Source organism: Musca domestica, unplaced genomic scaffold, assembly GCF_030504385.1.
Source record: "Musca domestica strain aabys unplaced genomic scaffold, Musca_domestica.polishedcontigs.V.1.1 20, whole genome shotgun sequence".
Taxonomy (NCBI): Eukaryota; Metazoa; Arthropoda; class Insecta; order Diptera; family Muscidae; genus Musca; species Musca domestica.
The window spans coordinates 2,858,884-2,871,116 of record NW_026712250.1 but is presented as its reverse complement, the minus strand read 5'-3'; the positions used below and the strand labels follow the sequence as shown (position 1 = coordinate 2,871,116).

The 12,233-nt window shown below is 34.6% G+C and overlaps 1 protein-coding gene across 3 annotated transcripts in view; it reads right to left on the bottom strand.

Annotated features, from left to right (window-relative positions):
- LOC101893851 (high affinity cGMP-specific 3',5'-cyclic phosphodiesterase 9A) overlaps nucleotides 1-12,233 on the bottom strand; it is a 259,215-nt gene that overhangs the window by 22,066 nt on the left and 224,916 nt on the right. For all 3 annotated transcript variants that reach the window (XM_059122351.1, XM_059122352.1, XM_059122353.1), the window contains exons 6-7: nucleotides 5,740-5,891; nucleotides 5,251-5,358 (exon numbers count right to left, since the gene is read on the bottom strand). In XM_059122351.1, coding sequence (XP_058978334.1) covers nucleotides 5,251-5,358; nucleotides 5,740-5,891 — 260 coding nt within the window. The remainder of the gene's footprint in view (nucleotides 1-5,250; nucleotides 5,359-5,739; nucleotides 5,892-12,233) is intronic.

Here is a 12,233-nt window from a genome sequence, read left to right as displayed (position 1 = left end):
TCAGGGACCTGAGGAATTCTTTTCTATAGAAAAAATTGTTCTCTGGGACCTGATCAATTTTTTTCTATAGAAAAAAGTGTCCTCAAGGTCCTGAGGAATTTTTTTCTATAGAAGAAAGTTTCCTCAGGGTCCTGAGGAATTTTTTTCTATAGAAAAAAGTGTCCTCGGGGACCTGAGGAATTTTTTTCTATAGAAAAAATTGTCCTCGGGCACCTGAGGAATTTTTTTCTATACAAAAAGATGTTCTCTGGTACTCGATGAATTTTTTTCTATAGATAAAAATGTCCTCAGGGGACACTTGAGGATTTTTTTCTATAGATAAAAATGTCCTCGGGGACCTGAGGAATTTTTTTCTATTGAAAAAGTGGCCTTAGGGACCTGTGGGATTTTTTTTCTATAGAATTAAACGTTTAATCCTGAAATCTTGTTGCCATCCCTCCAATTTATGATATTTATGAGAAATTAGTGGTGGCGTATAATTACCGATACTATGTATACGCCCCACGTATTTTTCATAGCATTGAAATATACTCCTCCCCCTACGGCTTGGCAATCTTATCCTTCACTCTTCCAATTACTCTTTATTTTGGCATGAAAATAGTTTCGTTAATATTATTGCAAGAAAAACGCCACTTGATGCTGTTCGTTCGGCTGTGTTCGGTCCTTGACATTCCTTGGGGATGGTCTTGTTACTGGTCTCACTGGAAGTTTATTTGCTCTACAGCAACGTTGGCGATGATGATGATGATGATGACAAAGTAATCGTAAACACTTTTAATTAAGAAGATTAAATTACATGGCCAAAAAGTAATGGCATAAAATAAGGGGAGCACAGCGAGAGAAAATTCGCTGATAAACTTTTTTAAATAACTTAAATTCCTGACAGTTATTTGGGGCTTAAACTGTAACTCTAGCTGGCTATGATGAACAATTTTCATGGTAATTTGGTATTTTTATGTAGGATTGGTGGCTGTTTAAAGGTCAATGGTCTAGAACTTCAACAAGGAATTTTGATACTCTCAATCATGACAGTGAAGGTAACCTTATATTTTTCAGAAATTTCACTAGAGTATCAAATTGAAAAATCCTTTACATTTTTCTCCTGTCCCCAATCTTCCTTGCCATAGAATATTTTGAATATGATCCTTCACAATTCCACTTCACTTTCCATTACGGAAAAATACATAAATATCATTACCAAACCTCCTTGTATCTTAATTAATCGGCATATTACATATTTTTTTATATTTTCGTCTTAAAGAGTTTTATTCAATTAAGTAATTTTCTCATTTAACATTTTAATAGGATTTCATTTTACCCAGTAACTTCTTACCTTTCATTCACTTATTTTCTCTTCGGATTTTTTTTGGAAAATACTTCAAAGAAAACCACTTGGTTTATTTACACATATGTTGTCTGCAGATGAGTGAGTGAGTGTGTGTGTCTGTGTATGTGTGTGTGCTTTCAAATTTACATTTATAATTTGAAATTGCATTTTCTCAAAATTAAATTTTCTTGAGTAAATGTATTCGTAAATTGTTTGCATAGACACATCATATTGAGGCTAACTTTGGAGAATAGTTAAAGAAATTTACTACCAAAATCAGAAAATTTAATTGCAAACATTTACAAGGTGCCATATCTAAGAGATGGTAGGAGTTATTAGATGGCGTAAAGCTGGATATTTTTTTTTAATATTTTTAAGATTATAGGAGAAAAATGGCGATTACTATGGAAAATGTTACTAACATTAACACAATGAAAATGTAGTAGTCTGAGTAACATTTCTGAGTAAATGTGTTAGTAAAAGTAACATATTCGGAGGGAAATGTCATTAACAGTAATATTTTCATGCGAGAATGTTATTTACAGTAACATTTTCTGAGGGAAATGTTATTAACAGTTACATTTTTAAAGAAGAATGTTATTAATAGTAGCATTTTTGGAGAAATTTATATCAACTGTAAAATTTTCTAAGGGAAATGTTATTAACAGTAATATTTTCTTAGGAGAATGTTATTAACAGTAGCATTTTTTGAGGATAATGTTATTAACAAAGAGGAAATGTTATTTTTGAAGAAAATTTTATTAACAGCAACATTTTGTGAGGAAAATGTTACTAACAGAAATATTTTTCGAGGAAAATTGTATTAACAGTAACATTTTCTGGAGGAAATGTTACTAACATTAAAATATTTTGGGGAGAATTTTATTAACAGTAACAGGAGAAATGTTATTAATCATTAACATTTCCTAATAAAAATGCTATTAAGAGTAACATTTTTTGAGAAAAAATGTTATCAACAGTTGCATTTTCTTGAGAAAATATTATTAAAAATAACGTTATCTGAGGGAAATGTTATTAACAGTAATATTGTCTGGAGAACATGTCAACAGAAAATTTTTTGAGGAAAATTTTGTTAATTGTAACATTTTATGAGAAATATGTTATTAACAGTAGCATTTTCTTGGGAAAATGTTATTAACAGTAACATTTTCTGAGGTAAATGTAAACATACTTAAACAGTAACATTTCTGAAGGGAATTGTTATAAAAAGTAAAATTTTTTGAGGGAAATGTTATTAACAGCAATGTGATATTAACATTTTCTGAGGAAAATGTTATTAACAGTAAAATTGTTTAAGTAATATGTTATTAACAGTAACACAACATTAAGGAAAATGTTATAAACAGTATCATTTTTACGATAAATGTTATTAACAGCAAGCAACGTTTTTTAAGGGAAATTCCATTAACAGTTACATATTTTAGGAAAAATGTTAATAACATGTATTACATAACAGTAAGTTTCTCTGAGAAAAATGTTAACAGTAAATTTTTCCACGGAAAATTTTATTAACAGTTACAACTTAAAAGGTAACAGGAAAAAAGTGTCCTCAGGAACCTGAGGGGTGTTTTTTCCATAAAAAGTGTCCTCAGAGATCTGAGGAGTGTTTTTTTCCATAAAAAAGTGTCCTCAGCGGCCTCAGAAAAAGTATCCACAGAGACTATAGAAAAAACTGACCTCAGGGACCTGAGGAGTTTTTTTGTCCTCAGGGATCTGAGGATTGATTTTTTCATAAAAATGTCCTCAGTGGCCTAAGTATTTTTTTTTTTTTTTTCTAAAAAAACTGACCTCAGGGACCTGAGGAATTTTTTTCTATAGAAAAAAGTGTCCTCAGGGAACTGAGGAATTTTTTTCTATAGAAAAAAGTGTCCTCAGGGACCTGAGGAATTCTTTTCTATAGAAAAAAGTGTCCTCAGGGACCTGAGGAATTTTTTTCTATAGAAAAAGGTGTCCTCAGGCACCTGATTTTTTTTTCATATTTTTTTCCATAGATTTTATTATTCAGTTGCCTGAAGAGAATTTTTATTTTTTTTTTTTTTGGCTTGGACCTATTCTTATATCCAAATTGTAGATGGAAATGCTTTCAAAAGATTCTGACTTAGTGATTTTTCAAATTTAATTCATTTATTTCTGAGAAATGGCAAATATACTCCGAAAGGGTAGGAAGTATTGGGGACAAAAGTTAAATAATCAGAAACAGAATTTGATCGAATTTGTTTGAAGTCATATGCCTTTTAGGAAATAACAAAATGAAATACCTTCCCCAGTATTTGAGATGTTGTGCCTGACAGATTGGTGATTTTCACTATTCGCAACAGTTTAAACGACGCTATTATAGGATTTTGAGATTTTTAGTTCCATGTCTTCACTTGCTAGGTATCCGAAATCCCAAAAAGACATATCTCTACTTGCTAGGTATCCGAAATCCCAAAAAAAATTTTTTGAAGACTATGAAATTAGCGGAAGCATCCTTCGGTATTTTCGAGATATTATCGTGAACGCCATCTATACTTCAGTTTTGAATAGTTTATTTGGTCTTCGGTATTAGGATCAAACTTGGCTTAAGTTGAATAGCATTTAGATGGTGAAACCCATGATGGTCATATAATAAATAGGTGGAATACCTTCGCCTGAATTTGAAATTTCTTGCCTCTATATGGTCTATGGCACTATGGTGAACGCCATCTATATTTGAGTTTCAAAATTGTAAATAATATTCCTTTTTTAATATTAATTTTTAGCATGTCTCATTTTCTTTAAGAGCTCCAAGGTATCTGACATTTCCCAAAAAATCCTCTTTGAAAGCAATGAATACGTAGAAATTATCGTCATTAATGTTGGGAATGATGTGCTGAACGCCATCTATTTTAATTAGTAGTACTTTCGTAAAATTTAAAATGTCTCATTTTTTTCAAAAGCTCCGGAGTATCTGAAATGCCCTAAAATTCCTCTTTAAAAGCTATGGAATGTGTTGAAATAGTCTTCAGTATTGTTGGGGATCATATGGAAAACGCCATCTGTACTTCAAATACAACAGTTACCATGCTATTAACATTTTCATAAAATAGGGCATATTTTTAGACGCTAAAGTAATTGCAGGAGTTTTGAGGATCGTAGTATGACCCTATATATTAAATTTTGATTTTATGGATAATTATGTGACAATTAACCAAAAATGTTGCCTAGTTTTAGGCGTCTTTTTAAATCTCTTTATGGCTTTATGGATACATATGTGACAAATATCGAATAATGTTGCCTATTTTCAGGCGCCTTTTTCAAAACACCTATTTTAAATTAAATTTTTATTATTTTTTTAATTTTGTTTTCTTAATTTACCCTTGTAAAATATTTTTGTTTTTGACATTTAATTTCTATTACTATTATTATTTTCATTGCCTCTAAACTTTTGCGTATTAAATACCAGCACCATATGGCCTCTTTATCTCCATGATTTATATTCATTTGCAGTTCTGCTTTATTTTTGGCCAGAGTTCCGTTTTGCGAGAGAAATTTACAACTTTCTCCATAACAAAATATTTAAATTGCATTTGTCGGAAGATATGTAGTGCACTCGGTCTGTGTGCGGGCTAAGAGTACTTGGCATTAACTTCGTTGTGGGGGCCATCAAGCCAGTGGTCAAGTTTTAAGTAACTGTTTCGAAGGAGGTGGGGGTTGTTTGAAGAGGATTTTCTAGGACTTAGAAAACTAAGTGGGTGTGCCTGTGGTACTTGTGGCCATTCATCTTATTACTGAATGGGCAAAACACCCAAACCCAAATGAAAGGACTTGGGCAAACAATGCCAGTTGTGGAAACGGAAATAGAAATGCGGTTGCAAAGCCAAACAGATTTCTACAAAGCAAAAAACAAGGGGGTGGGGAGGAGGTGAAATTACAAAACTTACTTGAATGCTTCTCGGCTAAAATTTCTAAATATATTACAGTCTGGATGTTCCAATAAACGAAATGCTATCGAGCAATGATGGTTCTCTAAAGGCGATATGTCATTGTATCTGAAAAGAGAGGAACAAAAAGAGACAATGTGGTCATTAAAATTTCCGATCTATGGACAAAGATGGTATCCCAAAGGATTAAAAAATTTAGCATTTTTTTCTTCCCTTTCCTTCTCAATTTTCTTTTCACAGCATGTCAAACTCCTGGCTGCCATCTCCGGCTTTACCTTTGGTTGCAGTTCTAAATCTGGGATTACACCTTTTTTCGGGCAATGCAAAAAACTGATGATGGACACCATTGTTGGTTTTGATTGACGTTTATTGGCTTAACTGCTTGAAAGTTTCATGGTATGGCAAAAAGGGGGGTGGTGGCGAGGGGTTGAGTTACATGCTGTGCATAGAAATGTGTAGAAGAGTATGGGTTTTTGCTTTCCCACCTACCTCAGTGCCAATTCTGTACGGGCGTTTATTTGATAAATGTTATTGTAGCCTGGATGATCGAGATCATGACAAATGCAGGACACCAAAAGGATGAGACACTCCAAATCACCTAAACGTTGCAATAGATTGGCTTGACGTGTTATGGCATACATCTGAAATGAAAGGAAGACAGAGAGGGGGGATTTTTTTTAATAAATCCATGTGGGATAGCTTAAAAAGAGAGGATATAGACAGGACACTTTTTTCGATAGAAAAAAATTCCTCAGGTCCCTGAGGACACTTTTTTCTATAGAAAAAAATTCCTCAGGTCGCTGAGGACACTTTTTTCTATAGAAAAAAATTCCTCCGGTCCATGAGGACACTTTTTTCTATAGAAGAAAAAATTCCTCAGGTCCCAGAGGACACTTCTTTCTGTAGAAAAAAATTCCTCAGGTCCCTGAGGACACTTTTTTCTATAGAAAAAAATTCCTCAGGTCCCTGAGGACACTTTTTTCTATAGAAAAAAATTCCTCAGGTCCCTGAGGACACTTTTTTCTATAGAAAAAAATTCCTCAAGTCCCTGAGGACACTTTTTTCTATAGAAAAAAATTCCTCAGGTCTCTGAGGTGACTTTTTTCTATAGAAAAAAATTCCTCAGGTCCCTGAGGTGACTTTTTTCTATAGAAAAAAATTCCTCAGGTTATTGAGTTTAAATTTTTGAAGAAAAAAAGGATCTTTTTCCTTCTTATAATGAATATATAATTATTAAAATTTTTGCAAATTTAAAATGAATTAAAGTTTCCTTCAGCAAATTTTTGTTAATCCTGCCACTTCCTGGAACATGTCATCAATCAAATTATCATGAAAAATTTTGTCTGTCATGTTTCTTCCACATGCTTTCGACGTGCTGTCAAAGAGCATGCTGTCACCTCAAAATGAAGTGCGGTTATTCAATTTTTGTCCTTTTACTTTAAAGTGAAGAAGACAAAAAAAAAAAAAAAAAAAAAAAACATGCCAACGAAGAATGCAAGAAATTATATTGACATTACAAAAGGGAAATTCCATAAATTCTCAACGAAAGATGAAACAGCGCTTGTGTCTTTTTGTTGTTGTACTTTTTTTCTGTTTTCTTCTTCATTTTCTTTGTAGTCCAGTCACCCACTTACATTGTTGCAAAGGATTTTGTAAAATTCTCATCCTAACAGAAAAGAGATACATTTATGATGGACGAACAATCAAGCCACCCTGCCAACCATTTGGGCCACTTTGAAGAAAAAAAACTACTTCCATTCAGCTCAAGCATTTGGTCAAAGCTATTTTTAAAAAAGAGAAAATTTTCCCTGTAAAAATAGTTACATTTTCACCGGGTTTGTTGTTTTTCCTCCACCTCCTCCTTCGCCCTACTCTCTCAGCTTTGGCATTATCTATGGCATGTACTTTGGCATCTTTTTCTTTTTTGGTGAACGTTTTACTGCAACACTAGAAACCCTGGCAAAAAACGAAGAAGATGCAACGATTACACAACGTCATAATCTTTTGTACTTGCCGTCTGTCCTAGGAGAAGAACAAAAAAAAAACTGTGAAAAAGGGCTTTGCTGTACCCTTTCCTCCTTGGCCCGTCTTGCAGCCCCGTGACTTGAGTATTTTGACCTAGTTTTCTTTCTTTTTTTTTGTGAGCGGAGGAAGATAACGAGACATAGGAGAGGGTTTTTTTGGAGGACGGAGAGGGTTTTTTTGGAGGGCGAAGAGGGGGGGATGAGTAATGCCTAAGAAGCTTAAGTAAAATTGTTGAACAAAAGATACAAATTGTATACAATTTTAATGTGGACACAGTGAGAAATTAGTGGGGTTGAGGGAAAAAAGCTAAGAAATATAATTTTCGGATTGGGAAAATTAAAAAAAAAAAATGGTGAATTTAATATCAAATATATTTGTTTTTATTTTAAAGCTGTATTTTAAATTAGAGAGAATATGGCACACATACATAATTTTTTTTATCGAAAATCATTGCATACTTTAAGGAGAAGTGTATTTTTATACACTACACCACAAGGTGGTCAGGGTTGTCTTTGTGCATTTGTTTGTAACAGCCAAAAAGGAAACGAGATAGACCCATAGTTCCTTTTGATGATCTGCATATGATCACATTCTGAGTCGATTTATGCATGTCCGTCCGTCCGTTCGTCTGTCCATGTATTTTTGTGAACAAAGAACAGTTCGCATTTATTACCCGATCCAGATGAAATTTTGCAAAAATCATTTGTTTGGCCCAAGTACGAACCCTATTGACATTGGAGATAATCGGTAAAAATTTAGATATAGCTCCCATATATAGCTTCGTCCGATTTGTCTTTTATTGTGCACCAAACGTCTAATATTTGCCCAAATGGGATGGAATTTGGCACATACAACCAAATTAAGCCTGAAAATAAGTATGCCAAATTTGATCGAAATCGGTTCAGATATAGCTATAGCTCCCATATATATTGTTCATCCGATTTGTTATTTTAGTCCTCCGCAGCCTGTAATATGCACTCTGTAACAACAATATTTTGGGAAATATATCAAATGCAGCTCAGAAATATCTTTGCCAAATTTTATCGAGATCGGTTCAGGTTTAGATATAACTCCCATGTATAACTTCGTCCGATTTACCTTTTTTTGGTGCACCGAACGTCTAATATTTGTCCAAATGGGATGGAATTTGGTACTTACGACCGAATTGAGTCTAGAAGCTAGTATGTCAAATTTGGTGTAGATCAGTTCAGATATAGCTATAGCTCCCCTTATGTATTGTTCATCCGATTTGTTATTTTAGTCCTCCGCAGCCGTAATATGTACTCTGTGACAACAATATTTGGGGAAATATGTGAAATACAGCTCAGAAATATCTTTGCTAAATTTTATAGAGATTGGTTCAGATTTGGATATAGCTCCCATATATAACTTCGTCCGATTTACCTTTTATTGAGCACCAAACGTCTAATATTTGCCCAAATGGAATGGAATTTGGCACATACGACCGAATTGAGTCTAGAAGCTAGTATGTCAAATTTGGTGAAGATCGGTTCAGATATAGCTATAGCTTCCATATATATATGGTTCATCCTATTTGTTACTATTGTCCTCCGCAGCCGTAATATGCACTCCGTAACAACGATATTCAGGGAAATATATCAAATACAGCTCAGAAATACCTTTGCCAAATTTTATCGAGATCGGTTCAGATTTGAATATAGCTCCCATATATAACTTCGTCCGATTTACCTTTTATTGTGCACCAAACGTCTAATATTTGTCCAAATAGGATGAAATTTGACACTTACGAACGAATTGAGTCTAGAAGCTAGTATGTCAAATTTGGTGAAGATCGGTTCAGATATAGCTATAGCTCCCATATATATTATTCATCCGATTTGTTATTTTTGTCCTCCGCAGTCGTAATTTGCACTCTGTAACAACAATATTTGGGGAAATATATCAAATACAGCTCAGAAATACTTGTGCTAAATTTTATTCAGATCGGTTCAGATTTGGATATAGCTCCCATATATAACTTCGTCCGATTTACCTTTTATTCTGCACCAAAGGTCTAATAACTGCTCAAATGGGATGGAATTTGGCACTTATGACCGAATTGAGTTTGGAAGCTAGTATGCCAAATTTGGTGAAGATCTGTTCAGATATAGCTATAGCTCCCCTTATGTATTGTTCATCCGATTTGTAATTTTTGTCCTCCTCAGCCGTAATATGCACTCTGTAACAACAATATTTGAGGAAATATATCAAATACAGCTCAGAAATACCTTTGCTAAATTTTATCGAGATCGGTTCAGATTTGGATATAGCTCCCACATATATCCTTATCTAATTTCAAATTAATTTTAAATAAATGGTTTCATTTTGGAGGTCATCAAATAAAATATTTAAAAATTTTTGACAGCCTTTTAAAGATTCAATTAATTTTTTCTTAGCAGAACGTAAAACTTAATTTCCAGCTAATGTCCTTTTTTGTCAGAATTTTTTTTTTGGATTTGGAAAAAACACCTCCTACATGCAAATGATTATAGCTCATGGAAAACCTTGATTAGCTGGCTAAACGGGTCCATTAATGTCATAGCCAACATTAATGCCAAGTTCTGCATTTGCAGAGACAACATTTTTAAAATGGTCTCGAAAGTGTCATCTCATTTTTCAGTTCGCCAGGAAGGGGTAGGGGTATGGAGGAGGAGGACCTGTTCCACAAGTACCATCACAACCATGTTATGCCACTGGCAATGCTACTTGGAAATGTCGAAAGCACTGGCCGAGCTAAAACTATGGCTCATCGGATGTTGAAGAGTGTTTTCTTGTTGTTGTTGTTGCTGAGACGAAAATAGAAAAGATTTCTGGCGAGAAATAAAAAGTTGCCAACATAAACTTTGATGAAATGACATTTGTTAACTTTGTTGATAAACATTGGAATAGTTTAAGTAGATAAATAAATTGAACCCCCTTTCCACCGCTGTAGTCGCTTGATTTTTGTGGATATGGTTCTGGAAAGAAGGAAGTGCAGGATTGCAACCATGACATCCGCCCTCCAACCATGAAATGGGGGAAGATTTTTTTTGTCATAAAAGGAAGTCAGGGAAGAGAATTTGAGAATCCCCCTGCCCATCTTTTAAGCCCCGTGTATCCGAATTCTAACTTTGTTCCAAAAAATTGAGCAGAGTGAAAAAAATTTAAGTTTATGACTATAAAATCTCCTCTTCCCCTTTCTCGCCTCTTAACTTTCTGACATAGAAGAAAATCACAAAAAAAAAACAAAGGAGGGCATTTAAAATTTCTCCCATTCTCTTAAGCCCGGCCTATCAAAGAAACTTAAAATTAAGAAACTTAAATATTTTGAGGATATGGTCTTACAAAGAATGTTCCCCATGTTTCCTCCAACCATGCAATGTGGAGCATTTTTCGGTAATAAAAGTAAATCTCAAACAATCCTCTGGAAGGGCATTTGAAGCCCCCTCTCCCCCTTTTTTCAGACAAGTGCATCCAAAGTCACAAAAAACCTTCAAAGGAGGGCATTTGAACACCCTCCCCCAAGCTAAGCTCCGTGTACCCAAAGTTTATGACTGCTCGATCTCTTCTTCCCACATTCTCGGCCCCCTACCTTCCCGGCTAGAAGAACATCACAAAATTTTTTTCAAAGCAGGGAACTTAAAATTATGACCCAAACATTTAAGGGAGAGGGCATTAGAAACCCTTTCGCCCATCTTTATAAGTCCCGCGTATCCAAATCCAAACTTTGTTCAAAAAATTGTGAAAAAAGATAAAGTTTATAACTATTAGATGTCTCCTTCCCTCTTCCCTACCTTACCATTATAAAAGATAGTTAAAAAAAATTCAAAGGAGGCAATTTAAAATTCCTTCCTCTCCTCTTTCTAAGCCAGGCCTACCAATGATATTTGAAATCTACTCCCTTTAAAAAAAAATGATAAATAAAGAGGGGGGGGGGGGGGTGGTGTGGGCGAATTCCTTACTATTCTGGCTCGATTTTTGAGGACATGGCTTTAGGAAGGATGGCTATGGCTCCTCATGATCGGCAGATTACTGAAACCATGACATCCACCCTCCAACCATGAAATGGGGAGGATTTTTCGGTCATAAAAGTAAGTTTCTAAAAATCCTCAATGGCGGCCATTTGACCTCCTCCCTCTCTTTTTAAGTCGTATTTATCCAATAGCTTGAAATCCAAAGCTTGTTCTGAAAAATTGAGCAGAATGACAATTTCCCCTTTCTCTCCCCCTACCTTTCCATCATAGCAGAAAGTCGCAAAAAATGTTAAATGGAGGGCATTTGAAACCCCTCCCAATTCTTTTGAGCCAGGTCTATCAAAAAATTTGAAATTTACTCCATTATCCAAAAAAATTAAGCAGAGTTTCACAGATTCTTAAATTGAAGACTCTTAGATCTCATCCTTTCTCTCCATCCCCTCTCCTTCCACCCACTACCTTCCCGCAATAGAAGAAAGTCAGAATAATTTTAAAAGAGGTCATTCGCCCTACCTTTCCGCCATAGAAGAAAGTCACAAGAAAAATGTAAAGGAGGGCATTAGAGGGAGGCATTTTTAAGCCAGGTCTATCCAAAAACTTGAAATGAACCCCCTCCATGTTCGAAAAAATGTAGCAAAGTTACTTAATTTCTTAAATTTAAGACTCTAAGAACTCACCTCCCCTGCCCTTTCATCCTACTACCATCCCGTCATAGAAAAGAGTCAGCAAAAACTTTTAAGGAGGGCATTCCTCCTACCTTCCCACCATAGAAGAAAGTCACAAAAAAAATAAAGGAGGGCATTTGTGGGAGGCGTTTTTAAGTCAAATCTATCCAAAAAATTGACATACACCCCCTCCATGTTCGAAAATAATAGCTAATTGGCATACATTCTTAAATTTAAGGCTTTAATATCTTCTCCCGCCCTCTTCTCCCCCTACCTCCTCGTCGTAAAAGAAAGTCAGCAAAAAATGTTTAAAGAAGGG